This window comes from Schistocerca gregaria, chromosome 5, assembly GCF_023897955.1.
Source record: "Schistocerca gregaria isolate iqSchGreg1 chromosome 5, iqSchGreg1.2, whole genome shotgun sequence".
Classification (NCBI taxonomy): Eukaryota; Metazoa; Arthropoda; class Insecta; order Orthoptera; family Acrididae; genus Schistocerca; species Schistocerca gregaria.
This window is the reverse complement of record NC_064924.1, coordinates 600,321,728-600,341,083: the sequence shown is the minus strand read 5'-3', so window position 1 is coordinate 600,341,083 and position 19,356 is coordinate 600,321,728. Positions and strand designations below refer to the sequence as shown.

Sequence of the window (19,356 nt, the reverse complement as noted above, 5' to 3'; positions counted from 1 at the left end):
CCAAAGCCATCAAATACAGCAGTTTGGCAGGTCCAAAGCTTGTATTGGCTTGTTAAAGTTGGCTGGTACGGTGAAAGTGTTAGATCCGTCAAAGGAAAAAGCAGGAATTGTTTGGTAAGTAGGGTAATACGTTGCATCAATTTTATCAGATGTTTTGTTAGTAGTTTCTAAAAGAATTTGTGTTGGAAGTGGTACTGGACGTTGGTTCTTTCTACTCCGCCATTCGAAAGTTTTTATTCTAACGAAGCTAATTGAAAGTGTTGTACTGAATTTTCTGTTTAGCTTCAGAAAATCGAGCCAACATGTCAGAACAAGAAGCAGCACAAACAAACGACGAAGTGACTCAAGAAACCGAACGTGATAGTGCGGCAGATGCTGTAAGTACAGTCTGTGGTTTTTAGATCTCGTATGTACATGTTAGCATTGGTCTCTTATATGACTTGACTGAAAAGTTTTTAGTGGGTACATGTTGAAACCAACTTGAAGACGTACGGTAGTTGCCCTAGTGTTAATTATCTTGTGGTGTTGCAGCTCTCTGTGCTTTCTATGAAAATAGGGCGACGAATTCCGCCTTATGCAAGAAACCTTTTCGGTTTTCTTTTACCCAGTCATGTTTCAGCCCTCTTTGTGCTATTTTCAGTGGGTTATTTTTTATGTTCGTACTTAGAATAGCATCATGGAAGTACGAAAATAATAACTCGGTGAAGATAGCACACATGTTAAAATGTGTCTAGGTAAAAAAAATAAAAAGGTGTCTTGCATAAGGAATTTCTCCTCCTATTCCGTAGTGTTGTACCTTGAAAGACCCTAAAGGTAGGGACCAGACAGTATATATTGGAATATATATATATATATATTTTTTTTTTTTTTTTCTCTCCAGGTTTCTGTGGCAGACATTGAGAAAAAAGAGGAAGAGAAACTAAAAGCTAAATTTCCAATGATGGGCCGTCCAATGAGTGGACAATCCGTATTCTTGCAGAAACGGCTTGCAAACAGGGTGAGTCTTGTATTTTGTTACTGTCAAGAAATTTCAGAATTTAACTTCAAAATAACTGTTCCTTCAAACTGTAGCAAACCTAAGAGACCAACTGAATTGGAATCATTGACTGACTAGAGTCTTAAAATCTTTTAATATGTCACGAATACTCGTATTTGAGCATTCCCATTATTGACAACGAGCACATTGTAGGACAAAGAAAGTGTAGGTAACATACTTTAACAAGTCTACTACCTCATTTCATTGATATCATAAACTTGATTCTATCATGGCTGGTGAATGACATAAAATTAGTAATGAAGGTAATTGGGTTAAGTGGTTTTGAAGGATCGATAAAAAATCTGGAACCAGTGTTGGCATAATTACAACAAAGCCCTCGACTACGTGAAACTTAAGTCCTTGTTTTAAGGGTTTAAACAGTAAGGAGGGAATAGATTTACCATGTTTGTCTTAGCATCATATAATTAGATATGGGAAAGGTAAATTTAAATAGGTCCAATTACAGTGCATGTAAGTAAAGTTTTGAAGAGAGGAATAACTATGTTAAAATCTCAGTGTCAGATTCCACTCGTCTGCTTTGACCCATGACGTGTTATGTATGACGTCACTATGGCGCGGAGTTTGAGTTGGTTGTGTTTGTAAATGTCTTGCCTGTTGGTGATCAATAATTACTTCTTTGGGATTGTTGTAATGTTCTATGTATTTGTGTTGAATGCCCTTTAATTTACGTAGGGATGTTTGACTTTCGTATTTTTGAGGTGAGGTGTTGTGGTTTTATTTTTCATAGTTGTATATGTTGGTTTTTCGTATCAATAGTTATGGTAGACCTATAAAGGTCAAGAGACGAGAGTCCAATTCTCGTAGTTTTTGTTGGAGGTGGTGGTGTTTTGGTATCGTCAGCTAGGGTTCACCAATATAGGTCATTAGAAGTGTAAAATTCCAATAGATCTCTTAATTATATTGTCATTTTGTGATCGTGGTGTTTTTTACTGTTATATTTACCTTGCCGCGCCCCCCCCCCCCCCCTTCTCCCAAAAACCCCTATTTCTCGTGGTTGTCCCGTTTGATCGTGTTTTAGGAGGAGGATGTTAGTCTTATTTATACATAATTTCGTGTTTGTTGTGACATCATAGGCACCATATTGGAGACACTTGAAATAGCCATTTCCGCCATATGACGTCGTGCATCAAAGCAGACGGGTGGAATTGGACACTTCCGTAATACCCTAAATAACTGTGCACAACATAAAAGTATGTGCCTGTGAGCTGAAACTAAATAATAGTGCATTTATAACCGTAGCTGTGGATGTCACATTTGGGAAATCTTTCAGCTTCTTCTGAGAGACTTGGACTATTTGTCATACAGAGAGAAGCAAATTGTCCGTGAGGATTTTATTGCAGATTCTTCCTGTGGTGACAGACAGATTAACCTTGCAATATTGCTTGATTCTTTCAATCTGACATTTTCCTACTTGGGTAGTCTAGAGAAGTAACACATCTTTATACACAAAGATAAATTAGGGGAAATAAACAATTTTCGTTTCAATAGGCTCTCTGATAATGGTGCACTAGTAGTTAAAAAAATGACAAAGCACCATACAGTAATGAAAATGATTCCAAAAGTGTTCAAATAAGTTTAACTGCAAATCTTAACTAAAGTTTCTACTAGTTAGACTAGTAAGAGATGTACAGGGAACCTGGTGTGAATTTAATATGTAACCTCTTTAATAGTATTTGAATGTTTCTTTAAGAAAACAGTGCAACATAATTGTAAGTAACCATCTAGTAAGCTGTGGCTTACTAAAGGGATGAAAATTTCTTGTAAACAGAAAAGGGAAATGCATCGTAGCTAAAAAGAATAATAGTGTAACAAACATAAAAACTACGCCACTGTATTGACACTGTGCCATCTGCACATCGGGTCGACAGAAGCGTCCGATCCCACGCGTTGGCTTTAGCACGTGACGTACGGGTATTGTCGTGTGTGATGTCATGATGGCACAGTTTGGCTTGTGAGTGGTGTGTTTGTAGATGCCGTCGTGTTGTGGTTTGTTGTGCTCTCCGGTGGTATGTTCAGGGTTTTCGTTTCTGTGGTGTAATGGGCTCGGTTTGCGTTTGCTCAGTATCCAGAATTGTTAGTGTCTGCTGTGCTCGTAGTGGAATTTGTTTCAGTGAGTTAATGATTTTTGTGTGAAGGTTAATTTAGTGTTCACTGTAGATCGTGTGGTAATTTTAGTAAAATTGGTTTTGTTCATAAATGACTATGACAGATAAAATTAAGTGCGCAGGTCAAGGGAAGTGTTAGGTTCCAATGTGTGGCTGTGTATGATATTGGTATTGGATGTTTTTGTGCTATATAGGCCAGGGGAGTGTTTGATCCTAATTTATGGGATCGGTAACTGCTGTTGAGCTATATAGGTCAAGGAAGTGTCAGATTCCAGATGATATTGTGTTTAGTGGTATTTGGGGCTTTTGTGATGTCGGTTTTTTCGTTGTTTTGTATGGGGGTGGGTGTCTAAATTTGTTTATATTTAGTTTGCCCCTACCCAAAAATACATTTCCCGCACTTGTCCCGTTAGTGTCATTACACTGTGTGTGTTGTGTGTTTTGTTGTTTTGTTTTTCGGTGTATTTTCGTCCACATAATGTGTACGTACGGACTTCCAATGTGTCATATTGGAATCCTGGTTTGTGGTCGTTTCTGCCATATTTGTGACGTTGTGGGTCAAAGCAGATGGGCGGGATCACACGTATTTCCCGCACGTCTTGTACAAATTTATTCGCTTCGTATTGGCAGCGCTAATTTGGCTTACTTGGCTAGTCGCCGGCTGCTTGTCACTTTCCTGTTGATGACAAGCGTCACACATTGATACCTGCGTGCTGTAAGAAATCCTCAATTTTGCTGTATCGTTCCAAACTCTAATTTTCTTTTAAAGTAACTTCTGAGACTTCTACACTCTTACAATAATTATCGATGCAGATGTGATGCCACTTTCCATCAGAAGGTGTTAATAATACTGTTTTTGCTAAAGGCTGTCAAGCACCGGAAAATATCTTGAGTGAGGAAATGTATCCTGTAATCGAATTGGACAGCATCCAAATGACTATGCCATGTTTCGTAATTTTTGGCGGATTGTAAACTTTAATTTTAAACTGTCCACGTCACTGTATCATTCCTTCATAAATTGAAATGTAAAGACTTGAACATTTCTTTAAACTTTTGGAAAAATAATCAATTAGGAAATGCACTTTGACAAGCTGGTTGGCATTATCTGGTTTATAGTTGCTGTTGGAAAAATATAAAAGATATTTTTCTGAATTGGCTGCAGGACATTGTTTTGCGAAATATCGCTGTCTGTCAATGGATTCATTGACCAGTAATTATCGATTCTTGCTGCTTTCTGCAGTTTCCATAAGGATAGGAAGCCCAAACAACTTTCTAAGTTCGGGTCCCATAACGTCGACAAACTTAGGATGATTTTTTTTTTTTAATCCAGTTTCCTTATATTGCAATTTTGACTGTAGTACTCGTTGGTTTCGTTGCTAATATATTCAGATATATCATTCCCAATACGTAATTCTAAGGTGTCCTAGACACTATCTTTGTAAAATGTTTGGACCCAGTGTCCTTCAAATTTATTATTGGGCCTCAGTAAATCAATCTGACCATTGTGCACCGCCTTCTTAGTCTGATTCAGCCAAATCAGTTGGCAACCATAGTGTTCACCGAATTCTTCTTGGACATATTTCACTATTTTTCCTACAATTCTGCTTCACCTTCATTTTTGATTTTTAAAATGTGTTCTTCCCAATCAGCCAAGTCACAATTCATATATTCACTGATGAAATTTATTAATAGATCAGTTCAAAAATCAGTAGCAAAGTGCCCAACTACAACACTAGAAGAATCTTCCCGATTCTGGGTTAAATCTGATGGTGGTACAGAAAAGGGTGAATTGTGCTGCCTCGAAGGTATTTGGTCATTTACCAAATAACATTAAGTCTGACAGCCAACTCAGCATTTAAAAACTTGAGCATTAGTGTCGTGCAATATTTTGTGTAATGTAGTATCTTGTACAGATACCTTTTATTAACCGACATGTTCGACATCATTACGAAGTGTCGTATTCGTGATCTATGGAACAAGTATTAATCTAATCTCTAGTCATAAACTGTTTGTATACTTAAGCCAACTTTGTGCTTTTTCTTCTATGCTTAGGACTGGTTTTCCATCATTTATTGATGATAATAATAAAGGTGACTCTCTTTCCTCCAAAAGTATATCATTTTCCTGTAGATGCCACCTCTTTCCCTTGTTGATTTAAGCTTCTAAAGGTGTAAATTTGTCCTCCAGCCATTCCTCCATAACCGTTTTCCATGTAATGTCAGTCACTTCAGACATTCATATTACTTTTCACTTTCTTCATTCACTGCAGGTTTATATTTTCTTTGACCTGTCTTGTTATTCAAGGAATTGTACAAGCCCTTGTCTTAGCTACTTGAGTCTGTGCTGCCTTAATTAGCTCAACTGTTAAGGTCTTTAACTGTATTCCTTTCCTCTGTAACTGTAAATTGCTTCTTGTAACACTCTCTACAACATTTGATTCATTCAGCTTCTCCATGTCTGATCTCCTTAAATTATTAGTCTTTTTTTTTTTCAGTTTCAATCTGTCATTAATAACCAAAAAATTTTGGTCAGCATTTCTCTGGAAGTGTCTTAAACTTTAAAATCTGGCTCCAAAATTTCTTATGGAACGTTAGTGTCTCCTAATGTCTTCCATGATCCTTAGTGTTAGCCATGATTAAATTACGCAGCTCGCAAAATTTTACCAGGTGGCTTCCTATTTCATTCATTTACCATAGTCAATAACCCCATACTGTTTTCCTTCTTCTTACCTTCAAATTCCATGACTTTTTTTTTTCTCCAAATATCTGAATAATTCCTCTTATCTTGAATACATTTCAATCTTCTCATTGTATTGAACATAAACAAAAATCTTTGGCAGCATTAATAGAAGAGAGATCTAGATGGATATTACACAACACACCCAAGTCTGGGCAAGTGCCCCAAGTGTAAAAGTGTGGAACTACCAACTTTTTTTATTGGACATATTACATGATAAAACTAGTGTGTAGTTCACACCAGCCATCCAAGGAACACATTCAGAACCACGGGTTTATTGACGTAAAGTACATCATTGGGTGTGAAAGCTATTTATTCATATTGTAATGTCTGAGAAGTCTTTGTATTTATTAAGCAATAGTTTTGTGTAGCTATAATGAAATTACTTTAATTATACAGAATTATGTACACTGTTTTGTCATTTTGCTACATGCAAGTGATTACCTGTGTTTAAATTTCACAGCATTTTAGACATGTCATCTACACAGAAATTGCGACGAGTGTCAACCTTTAGCTCTTAGAAGGGTAGAATGACGATGTAATGCTAGGCGCAGGAATTGTTTGTCTCTGGCTGGGTAGAAGAGGTAAAAGCAGGGCACTCTCTTCCTGTTAAGAGGAGTAAAGATCTGAAGATCCACAGGAATTTAAGAACTTAGAGTGGTTGTGTCTTGTTGATGGTACATAAAATCCATTAGTGTTAGAGCAATGAATGAAACTATTTTACTAGTGATTGCAAACATGCAAAACGATGTTGACATTCTATACCAGTCACTGCGGCACAAATGCTCCGGCTCCTGTCTCTTCTAAAAAATGTTACCCTTCCTGGCATGCTGAAATGTAAAAGATGCAATCAAAATGCTGCATTATCACCACTTAAAGTAATAAGTATAAAGTGAAATTAGAGGTAAATTTACATGAAACATGTAAACCCAGAAGTAAACACATAGACATACTATACTGTGGCACAGTGAATCTAGAGGAACACAAAGGCACTGTACCTTGATATATGCTTATGTAAATACTTGTTTAATTCCATTTCTAATATTACACTATAATTCTATGTGGCTTTTGTCAGTTGCAATTTAAAATTATTTTATTAATGTACTAATCTGTGAAACGTGTGGGCTACTTCACACAGTAGTACTCCTCAAGTTGGTTGCACACTGACCATGCATGAAAGCAATAACACTTGAGTCCACTGGAAGAGCTGCAGTCTGTGCTTGCACAGATACACAGCAGAATAGAACTGCCCCTGTTTCTGCCCAGCAGATTAAGTATTTGCTGAAATCTTAAGCTGGCTGCACTTACAAAGCACACCTTAGTTATCCTTTAAGGACTTAATTAAAATACTGTTTTAGAGCTAATAAAGAGGAAGTGACTGTATACAAAATTCATTAAGTTCCAGGTTATAAAAATTGTGGTTGAAAGATGTTAGGTGTGCTAAAGCAGTGGATCACTAGCAGGAAGTAGAGTTTCATCAGGAAGTTAGGGTGTTTCCAAAGGGTAACAATTAGGTACTGACAGAATAACTCTTCGGGAAAATGTTGAGTTGTGCATTGGTAACTACGTCAGTAGAGCACTTGCTTGCAAAAGGCAAAGGTCCGCTGGAGTTAGTCTCTGAGTTTGAATCTGCCATGAAGTTTAAGGAATTTTTAATGTTGTGCAGACTACTGGAAGTAAAGACTTTAACACTGATCTGATGGTTCTAATCGCGAAAACTTATAGTAGTTGATATCCAGGTTTTGAATATTTCCTTTAGTGACATTCGCTGACAATTTGTTGGTAAACTCAAAATACACAATAACTTGGACAGGGATAATATAATGGTCTTTTTTTTTTTTTTCCATAGCGAGTCGGCTTTTGATGTTCTCCTTGCTCCGTCCGTCATTGGTTATTTTACTGCCTAGGTAGCAGAATTCCTTAACTTCATTGACTTCGTGACCATCAATCCTCATGTTAAGTTTCTCGCTGTTCTCATTTCTGCTACTTCTCATTACCTTCGTCTTCTTCCGATTTACTCTCAAACCATACTGTGACTCATTAGACTGTTCATTCCGTTCAGCAGATCATTTAATTCATCTTCACTTTCACTCAGGATAGCAATGTCATCAGCAAATCATATCATTGATATCCTTTCACCTTGTATTTTAATTCCACTCCTGAACCTTTCTTTTATTTCCATCATTGCTTCCTCGATGTACAGATTGAAGAGTAGGGGCGAAAGGCTACAGCCTTGTCTTACACCCTTCTTAATACAAGCACTTCATTCTTGATCGTCCACTCTTATTATTCCCTCTTGGTTGTTGTACATATTGTATATGACCCGTCTCTGCCTATAGCTTACCCCTACTTTTTTCAGAATCTCGAACAGCTTGCACCAATTTATATTGTCAAATGCTTTTTCCAGGTCGACAAATCCTATGAACGTGTCTTTATTTTTCTTTAGCCTTGCTTCCATTATTAGCCGTAACGTCAGAATTGCCTGTCTCGTGCCTTTACTTTTCCTAAAGCCAAACTGATTGTCACCTAGCGCATTCTCAATTTTCTTTTCCATTCTTCTGTATATTATTCTTGCAAGCAGCTTCGATGCATGAGCTATTAAGCTGATTGTCTGATAATTCTCGCACTTGTCAGCTCTTGCTGTTTTCGGAATAGTGTGGATGATGATTTTCCGAAAGTCAGATGGTAGGTCGCCAGACTTGTATATTCTACACACCAACGTGAATAGTCGTTTTGTTGCCACTTCCCCCCAATGATTTTAGAAATTCTGATAGTGTTATCTATCCCTTCTGCCTTATTCGACCGTAAGTCCTCCAAAGCTCTTTTAAATTCCGATTCTAATACTGGATCCCCTATCTCTTCTAAATAGACTCCCGTTTCTTCTATCACATCAGACAGATCTTCACTCTCATAGAGGCTTTCAATGTATTCTTTCCACCTATCTGCTCTCTCCTCTGCATTTAACAGTGGAATTCCCGTTGCACTCTTAATGTTACCACCGTTACTTTTAATGTCGCCAAAGGTTGTTTTGACTTTCCTGTATGCTGAGTCTGTCCTTCCAACAATCATATCTTTCTTGATGTCTTCACATGTTTCCTGCAGCCATTTCGTCTTAGCTTCCCTGCACTTCGTATTTTTCATTCCTCAGCGACTTGTATTTCTGTATTCCTGATTTCCCCGGAACATGTTTGCACTTCCTCCCGCCTTACAATCCAGTATCTGATTTCGGAGTCTGTCTGACCATGATGTAAACTAATTGAAATCTTCCCGTATCTCCCGGCCTTTTCCAAGTATACCTCCTCCTCTTGTGATTCTTGAACAGGGTATTCGCTATTACTAGCTGAAACGTGTTACAGAACTCAATCTTTCTCCTCTTTCATTCCTTGTCCCAAGCCCATATTCCCCTGTAACATTTTCTTCTACTCCTTCCCCTACAACTGCATTCCAGTCGCCCATGACTATTAGATTTTCGTCCCCATTTACATACTGCATTACCCTTTCAATATCCTCATACACTTTCTCTATCTGTTCATCTTCAGCTTGCGACGTCGGCATGTATACTTGAACTATCGTTGTCGGTGTTGGTCTGCTGTCAATTCTGATTAGAACAACCCGGTCACTGAACTGTTCAGTGACACACCCTCTGACCTACCTTCCTATTCATAACAAATCCTACACCTGTTATACCATTTTCTGCTGCTGTTGATATTACCCGATACTCATCTGACCAGAAATCCTTGTCTTCCTTCCACTTCGCTTCACTGACACCCTACTATATCTAGATTGAGCCTTTGCATTTCCCTTTTCAGGTTTTCTAGTTTCCCTACCACATTCAAGCTTCTGACATTCCACGCCCCGACTCGTAGAACATTATCCTCTCGTTGATTATTCATTCTTTTTCTCATGGTAACCTCCCCCTTGGCAGTCCCCTCCCGGAGATCCGAATGGGGGCTGTTGCGGAATCTTTTGCCAGTGGAGAGATCATGACACTTCAACTACAGGCCACATGTCCTGTGGATACACGTTACGTGTCTTTAATGCAGTGGTTTCCATTGCCTTCTGCATCCTCATGCCGTTGATCATTGCACCTAAAGGCGGAAGAATCAGCAATTTCCCACCCCTAGGACAAGAGTGCCCTGAACATCTATCCGCTCCTCCGCCCTCTTTGACAAGGCCATTGGCAGAATGAGGCTGACTTCTTATGCTGGAAGTCTTTGGCCGCCAATGCTGATTATTTATCAAAATTTAGGCAGTGGCGGGGATCAAACCCGGGACCGAAGACGTTTTGATTATGAGTCAGACGCTACCCCTAGACCACAGTAAAACAAGCCAAGCAGGCAGGTTCAGATTGTCACAGAAAAACAAATGCACGACAGAAACATAACCAATGATTTAATACGTTAAATTATAAAAGGAACGCTAAGGGATTTACAAAGCAGACTTGGTCTAGACTTTGTATAAAACTGTAAGGAGAAGGGATACAGAATGGTGTGGGAACTGTCAATTTAGGAAAGCTGTACAGGAGCAGAAATGACCAGTGAAAGTCAATAATGCAGACAAATGCTTCACTTGGAATGCTAAAGGAAATGAGTTCATTATCCTGGATTGTTGTGCTTGCTTCAAAATTTCCTCTTACAGTTAATATGGAATCCATATTCTAACCACGGAACAAAAGTATCTTTATTCTGCTTTGTGAAGCTAAACTTGTGCTCCTGAAAATATTTTGGCATTGAGAAAAGATTTCTCAGTTGTAGCTTTTGCAGTACTTCTAACCTAACAAAGGGTATCCCCCAAAGGGTGGTTCAGTAATGTTGCCAAACCAATGCACCATTCAAATCACTAAAGAAACTACTAAAAACATGAATATTTTTTTACTACAGTGTTACGGTGGTGCCAGCACACAGTGATCAATTCAATTAGCAAAACCCCATTTGCCATATATGTAAGAGCTCGTGGAAAATCGCTTCAAAAACTACACCTACTACTATTATAGTGGGCAAACGACAATGAAAGCTTTGGGAAAGATACTTCGGTTCTGAAGAAATTCAGATTTGTGAAATTAAAGAACAAGTGTTTTTTAACTGTAGTAAAAGTATGCATACAAGAGAAATCCTGTATTGATATTTTTAATAGGCGCAGATAAAGTAATTGGAAACTGTGCCAGTTTTGTCTTTGAAGCAATTATTAGTTTGCTAAATGGTACCTTCCTAGTAGACATTGTCCCAGAATACAAACTTTTGAATTTTTTAATGTGTTGCTTCTGTAAAAAGTTAGTTTACCTCATTAAATTGGGAATTTATGGAAACTGCAGCCATAAACTGTAGCTTGGGTATTGATTTGTCAGGTGTTACTGTAAACAAATAATTCAACAATTCTGAACTTTTTCTGAAACAGTTCAAAAATCATTTCTTAAAAGAAATTGTTACTTGATAAAACTGAGGTAGTAGAAGATAGCATACTACTCTGAGCCGAACATGAATTCGTCACGAGGTAGTACTCAAATGTTGTCTACAGCCATTTCAACTAACTATAGTTATATTGCTAGCTCGCTCATCAAATATCCAAACACCACTTGGACTAGGTAAGGTGTGCTTCGCTTGACACTTTCGGGGCCTACAAGCTGTGGTGAACCACTGATAAAACTTGGGGCTCCTCTTTCCACTCGTTGAAATAGCATACTGTTCTTGCTTAGATGTTAGTCTGAACTGTACGACACTACGTGATTAGTAGCGGCAGGCAACATCTGCAGCAACATAGGCCGAAGATTCCCTTCCTGATTCTGCAGAAACTCTATTAACTTGCGTTCCTTCTTTCCCAGGTGCTCCAACCCTAGTTGGCTTGCAGCCAAACGCACTCTCAACAATTGTCGACAAAGCAAATTTTATCTTTCAACCCACACTTAATGCAAATCAGTTCCATGTAGATGGTATAAACTACAAATGGTCTCTTGTATTCCTTAGAGATGGACTATGATTGCGCTCGAAATGCGCGACAAGAAAGAAATTTCTAGAATTTCTCGGGTACACTCGAAGTTGACAGTGCTGCGCTCTCTGAGAAATTGCGCAAATCTTCAGTACACGAAGCACTGAGCTGCAGCGATCGTACTCGTCGTACGTACGTGCTCGGAAAACTTTGAAATTCTATGACTGATATCAACTGTACTAACGTTATTAATGTGTACTGAAGTATTAGTATATGTCTCATAAGACAAAAATCATAGAATTGTTTAAAACAAAGCACAGAATTAGAAGAAAAGTTTTATTCTTACAAAATAAATTACCTTGAACATGCATGCTTAAACGTAAAAGGAAAGTGCTATAGCCTTTTATATACAGAAACTGCGTACGTGCGTTTTCTTACTGGAGAAAGAACAGAAACAAAAGTTCTTCAGCAGAAGGCATTTTTACATCCCATTGCTACACTGCCGTCGATTTTTGTTTAGAAATGATTTTAATGACCAATTGGCCTTTTAGTCTGCTTCCTTGTTTGTTTATAAGTAGTCCTGTTTTCGAAAATATTCTTTCACTGGGAACAGAAGTTGCAGGTATTGCAAGATATTTTTTTGCGACGGCTAGACCTGGGTAACTTAATTTTTTTCCAGTAGTGTAAGAGATTATCCGTGCATTGTAGGTACGTTTCTTCCAAATATCGTTGTTCCTCCAGGTCTATGCTTTCCAAACTTACTTTTATTGGAAGCGTCTTCATCGAAAGAAGCCCATAAGGAACTACTGGCATTTGTACGAAATGGTACTTGTGGCTATGTCGTTAGCAGCCGAATGAGTAGATCGCACGGTCTCTACCACGTTTGTGTACTCTGTAAATAGGTTTGCAACGGCATGTTTTGAATGAATGGGATTCGTAAATCGTAACATTTTGAATCTTGGGTCGAGAACTGAGGCAACGGTATGTACTTTGTTTCTATTAATCCTAGAAGGGCTATTAATGAGTTGTGCATACGTTGCTGTAGCTCTTGCGCTGTCGTGGAGCCCACTTACCATTGCATATGGTTAGGATTAGCTGCCTGATTATTGGAATAGCTTTCAAAAGAGAGGTATAGTTTTCAGTTGAGATTTCACTTACCACTTCAAATGGCTCCAGTACACACACATTCGCTCAAAATTCGCCACTGTCAGCTGTGAGGTTCTCTACACCTGAATACAAAGTTGATAAACAGACTGCAATGCATTCCTTTTGCTCCACTAGACGTTGTAGCATATAAAACATACTTTTCCATAGGGTTTCAGTTTCCTGAATCAATTTATGAACCAGTTTTTTTCCATTAGATCCTGGATCTCATGGAGTTTCATTAGCATTGCAACTTGTTTAAAATGCCTTTTCCCGCATTATACAGAGCTCGCTGTTGCTGTTCAAAGAATTTTTCGCAACTAAATTGTGGTGTGTGCTAAACAAGGCAACATGTTGCATATCTATGTTGCCACTGTGAATAAGTTGTATGGCTGCCGTCATGTTACTGGCGTTGTCAGTTGTGATGCTTACAACTTTGTTTTCAATGTTCCATTTTGAAGTCACGTTATCTAACGCCTCACTAATATTTAGCACTGTATGCTTTTCTGGGAAACGGAATGTCTCGAGAGCTAAAGGTTTCAGGCACCAATTAGTGTTAATGAAATGACTAGTTACAGCAATATGCCTCGCTATTGAGTGATGTCCAAATATCGGTCGTTAAAGAAACACAAGTAGTCTTCCACGGCAAAGTTTACAGCCTCTTTCTGTTTATGGTAATCGTCCTCAATCATGAGGCGCAACTTTTTCGCTTCGATATAGAGTATTGAGTCAAACTGTGAAACAAAACGTCAAAAATCCGTGTCCTCGACGACTGAAAGTGGTTGAATAGTCTGTTATGGCCACTAGTGTTTCAGCTAGCTGTTGTTGCTGTTTACTTCCCTCTATGCATAGAAACATAAGATTTAGATCAGTGCTCCTGCGAGGGGATACGTTATGCTTGGCAAGTAGTCCAATAAAATTACATATTGTATCGTGCAAAAGCTAGGATAGTATAGGTTTGATTTTGGGGTATGTTGTATGTTATCAGAGTAAGATTAAAAAATCAGCTTTTTTAAGCATGGCGGACCGCTTCGGACAGTAAATGAACTTTTGCACGTAAGTCACCTTTTGTACCATAGGTAACCGGATATTTTGTCTGCCTCGCACTATTTGAAGAATGAGCCTCTGTATCCATCGAAGCGCTGTTTTATTGCCCGATAAATTGTGAGGTTTAATATGTCTAATCATGACAGTTGTATTTTTTGATACATTACGTCAATTTTTACGACAAATGTTGCAAGTAACGTTATCTCCATCCTCCGTAAAGTATTGCCGGCACCATGACGTTAGTTTTAGTGTCCATATTGATTTGAATAACTTTACTCCAATGAAACCTGAGACATACTAGTTAGGAGTACAGCGAGCGTATTTGTCTAGCACCGGCATTCAATTCATAAAACAGCAGCACGGCCTATGTTGTCGCAGCCAACTGGCGCGCAGCGACACACGCCGCCGAGCCATTTCTCGTGAGCTTCTCGAATTGCTTGAGCGCTAGAGGCTCGAGAAATTCTCGGTGCGCTCGAGTCGCCGTGCCTCGCCGGCCCATCACTGGCATTCTTTTGGGCTTTTGAAGGGGCTCAGGTTTCTTCAGGGGAACACCTGTATTTTCATACAGGCCTGATACTAATCCTCAACAGGATGACTGCATTTAAATGAAGTTGTCAATAAACTTTAAACATATTTTTGTATCAATGAGTAAAGTTTGTCCTTATCACACGGCTCTAATTTTTGCATGAACTATTAAACAATGTGTGGGATAGCTTCACTTTGTGGAAAAAGACTTTGATGCTGCCAAAGGCCCAATTTATCCAGTGGTACCCCTTCGACATAAAGAAATTAAAATAAAAACTGTGTAAATGGTGTATAAAGGGTACAATTTAATTTCTTCTTTTTACTTCAGGTCCATACACAACTTCTGTCCTTAAATTTGGTGGGAGGTCTGTATGATTGACTCTGTGACACCATAAGCTGCATTACTTCCCTAAATGTTTAAACTTGGTGTGCACGGTCATTGGCACAGCTTTTATAGTGTAGTTGCAACATACACCCTTTAATGTAGGTGTTCGGCACTAACATTGTTTACTGATTACAAATCAGTATCTGTATCTAATTACCCCACTTTGTAATTGTTTATTTAGCTTGAATTTTTATCTTGTTTGAGAATTCTAAAATTAATAAACCATAAACATGCTTCACTGAGCAATAAGTAAAATAAAACTTAAGTTTTCATTCTGAAATTGAGCTAACTGAAAGGCCCATAAATATAAAAAGCTAAATAACATTAACAAATATAGCAAATGCCTCGAGCAACTCTTTATACATGCTTTCCAGTTATCCCAAGTTTACAAATGGATAATTCCATGTCAGTGACGTTACTCGCCATTCCAGATTTTGATGAAGCTTAATGCAAAAGTAGTAAACAGACTAAAAATAACCAGTTTAATTAAAAATCCATTAAACCATTTCAAAAACACAGCAGTATAAAGTTCTCTAACATGCTGTCATAATTTGAAAACTCACTTAAGCTAAAACGGTGGTGTCATTTTGCAGAATTTTCCATGAGCTTTCCTATGATACGTAACAGTAAACGTTTATCACAAACTTTGTAAATTTAAATGAAAATTTAAATTAGCAACAAATCAAAGCTTCAAAAAATTAAGTTTTTATTCTTCACATTAACTAATTGCCTAAGTGTGAATTTCAGAATTTAACATTTTACTAAGAAATAATTTTCCAAAACTTATAGATTCAAATATCTATGTACACAGTCAAATTTAGTGACCTTCCAAATGTCACTAATCTTAAAACAAACCCAAGTTTTGTTAAATGCTTCTTTTTTTACAGTTTACCATCAAGAAATCCAAACTCTTCCTACTGGTTTTACATAACAATATCATTTATACATAACTACAAAATATCTGGTTTTATAGTATATGCATAAGACAATGATGGGCCAGATGGAGGAAGGGAAGTGACTTTAACTTCATAACTATATTCATCTTTTGTTAAAATAGAAGCCAACCAGAATTTCTTGGCAACTCGAATATATCCATGAACGTCTTTCAAAGCCAGTATTTCTAGAGGCTTTTGCATCTGTTTAAATAGTAAATTCTGTTGTCTGAAAGTATTTATCAATATTTTTGATGTACTTGATGCAATCAGTATAGAAGCACGTAACTTGTTAGTTTCATGGAAACAGATTGATAAAAATACTCCTGCAGAAATCTTTCAATGTATTCTTACACTGAAACATCAGAAGGCACAGACGTCATATTTCCAATTGCCCAACGAAAAAATTGGTGTGGAGTAAGAATTTCGCCTGTGCAGACTTGATTTTGTCACAGAAACCATAAAGTCCTTTTCAGTGGCAAAATCTTTGTGGAAGCATAAGTTCACTTTTTTTTTTCTGCACTGCATCCAAAAAGTAGACCTTCTGTAAATGGGGTTCTCGAAAACTTGACTGCTATGATATGCTCTAGGCAGAAATTGCCGTAACTTGTGTGCTTTCTTCTCTCCTTAGTAATACACTAGGAAAAAAGGTGTAAAGTCACAGGATAACTTGACCGATGATAACCCTGGGCCTAATCTTCGCTCAAAAGTATTATTCCCGGAAGTCGTGTAACAATATTCACCCTAATTAAATTTTTCCTTGATTTGATTTAGAAGAGCTTTGCTGCTTCTCTAGAAAATCATGGATTATTAGTTCAATTTTCTGAAAACTGACTACACTGAGGTCTACTGTGTGTTTCTAAGTTCAATCGGCCCACTATCGAAATGATTTTCAACCAAATTATCATCAAATGCTCTTTGTAGTGTTCTTCCTATTGAGTCGCTTCCTGAGCAACGACTAGTTTCCCACAATGCAGTGGAATGATGCTGGGTTGCACAGCACTTTGCCAAACAAGTGTTCATAAGAGCCTAGTTATCCATAAGTGTAAGATACCAAGCATAGTGCTTACTCTCAATAGTTGGACATTTGTACATGTAGTGCAAACACATACTTAGTGTTACCTGTGACCAGCTGAAAAGCAGTGTTTTGGGTGCAGTTATCTAAATTTAGAGAACTTAATAATTGCCAGAAACTTAGCTTTGGAACTTCTATATTCAACTTCTAAATTACAGAAAAGAGGCTTTTGGATATGTTAGGTCTTCCTCCTTCCTAGTTCCTTTTCTGGCATTACTCTAATTATTGTAATTTCATAAAAGTAATTGTGTTGGTTACAAAACTTGTGACAGTCTTTCTGTTTTTATCAAGACTTTCTAATATACCTTTTTCCTTCAAAAACCTTTTTGCCTGGAATGCCACATAGTTCAGAATATGAAATTCGTGCAGAGTCTTCCCTGTACTCATTCAGGCTATCAAGTTAGTAACATTGCTTCAGTTTTCCTACTACTTGAACAAAATCTAGTTTCAGGTTGCCTATTACTGTTCACTGACTCCTCATTTTCTGAGGAATCGTTTGCATGTGCAAATAATTGTGTAAGTGCTCATTGGTTTCTAATTTGTTGGTGAAAGATGGAGGAACACTAGCTTGTTTAATCTGAAGCAAGCAGCTTTTCTAATTAGTAAGGTCTTACAACTATTTCTGGGTGGTTTTGTTCCTTAACTTGTGCTATTTCGCATTGATAATGTGTGCTCATTTTCTTTTCAGCAAAAATACTTTGATTCAGGAGACTACCAAATGGCAAAACAGAAATCTGCAGCAAAAGCACGTCAGGTTCCAGCAGGTATTGCTTATGTTACTGGAGATGCCATTCCAACACCAGAGACGGTGCCTGTTCGTAAAACATCCATAATACAGCCTTGCAAATTCACGAGTAGCTCGACAACATAGTGTCGGTGCATGTGATAAGACTTAAAAATATCTTGTGCTATGAAATGATCTAGGATGTTTATTTATTTTGTATTTGTATAACTCAAATTGCTACACAACTTGTTTACATATTGTAAACCAGTTTTCTATGCTTAACAGTTGTTAAATTAGTTTTAAATCTGAGGAACAGCAGTTGTAGCTTCTGCATTTGACTTCTTAATTTTGTAATTTATGCAGCCTTATTAAAGATGTATTGTGCCTGGTTCACTTCAGCCAGCTAGATTTAAATATAAAATTTCATAAATTGACAAAAGTCAAAGCAGAATCTCTTGTTCAACATATGTTAAGATAGTGTTACCTGCTATTTTATAACTTCTGTCAAGTTTATCTGCAAAGCCTTCCCCTCAAGGCCTCTTGTCAGTGAAATACAGCTGTAAAAATATCAGTTATCTTAAATATTGCTAACTTGCAGAAAATACATGCCAACTTGCGACCAGTTGTGAATTAAAGGGAAAATGGTGTAAATGAAAGAGTAATCGTAAGTTTTTGAACCTAAAATATAAAATTTTGTTACTGTATTATTAATTGGTATTGGTACAAGTGTATAATGTAAACTGTAAAGGAAAAATACATCATTAATTTTTAAGTTTTCATTTAATTCCTAAATTTTCAGGAACATCCCTGTGGGTTTGCAGAATTGATCTGTTGACATTGCTTAAAGTATAGTTTTATCCAGTAGTTGACATCAGAAATATCAGTTGATCGCCAAATTTGTCTGTAGTCATCCTGTAAGTCTTAAAATCCTCGTTACTGAGGCCCATGTCTTATAAGATGTTGCTGTGTTAAGTTTGTTTTAATAATTTTCTACAGCTGAAATGAGTAGTTGAAAATGTATCCATTGCCCTTCATCAGATACTGAATGATGGCATTAGGGTGTAGTCCTTACATGCAGATATTCCTCTTCCATCTAAACACACAGTCCACAGTGGGGTGAAAAAACAGCACACCATATTAGCATCAGTGTGCATGTACAAAGTAGCTCAGATGTTAGCCCCAGCTAGTGTATCCTGTGTCACCCTCCCGGTGTTGGGTCACCTGCTTTATGGTGTGCACTACCTGAGTAAGATTCCACCCAACCTTGTTAACATTCTTCCAAAGTACCATGTGGGCTGAGTATTAAGTGAGCAAAATGTTCTTACACGTCTGAAGTACAAAAGACTTTGGTTCATGGTGTGTGGTGAAGCCCCCCTAGAAAGTTAGTCTTGTTTCCTTTCCATATCAATGATTATTTCTTGACTCCAGTGAGATATTAGCAGGGTGGTGATTGTCCTGGGAAAGCTTCAATTCAAAGGAAATTAATTTCACCCAGAAAAATTTGGGAAATACGAACAAATTCATAAAATCTTAGGGAAATAGTCCTTAACCTAACATTAAAATTTAATTTTTTAGTTTTATAAACTACAAATTGTAAAATATGTAATATTTCAGTGTTACATTTAAAAATTAGTTAAGATACTCCTTATGGGTGGTATCTCAAACTTCAAAAGGAAATATACATCCCCCTCCCTGCCACTTTCTC

The 19,356-nt window shown here is 37.5% G+C and overlaps 1 protein-coding gene across 1 annotated transcript; it reads left to right on the top strand.

The window, feature by feature from the left end:
• Positions 1-292: 292 nt before the first annotated feature.
• LOC126272490 (cAMP-regulated phosphoprotein 19) lies at positions 293-18,423 on the top strand. The gene is made up of 3 exons (XM_049975377.1): positions 293-377; positions 881-997; positions 17,616-18,423. Exons 1-3 carry the CDS (start codon positions 303-305, stop codon positions 17,796-17,798), a joined length of 375 nt encoding a protein of 124 aa, XP_049831334.1. The 5' UTR covers positions 293-302; the 3' UTR covers positions 17,799-18,423.
• Positions 18,424-19,356: the final 933 nt, after the last annotated feature.

Excerpts from the sequence above, each read along its gene's own strand:
- LOC126272490 (XM_049975377.1), top strand. The coding sequence starts at position 303 with ATGTCAGAACAAGAAGCAGCACAAACAAACGACGAAGTGACTCAAGAA. Across the intron at positions 378-880 it reads GTGATAGTGCGGCAGATGCT|GTTTCTGTGGCAGACATTGA; the intron begins GTAAGTACAGTC and ends TTTTCTCTCCAG. Across the intron at positions 998-17,615 it reads AGAAACGGCTTGCAAACAGG|CAAAAATACTTTGATTCAGG; the intron begins GTGAGTCTTGTA and ends TTTTCTTTTCAG.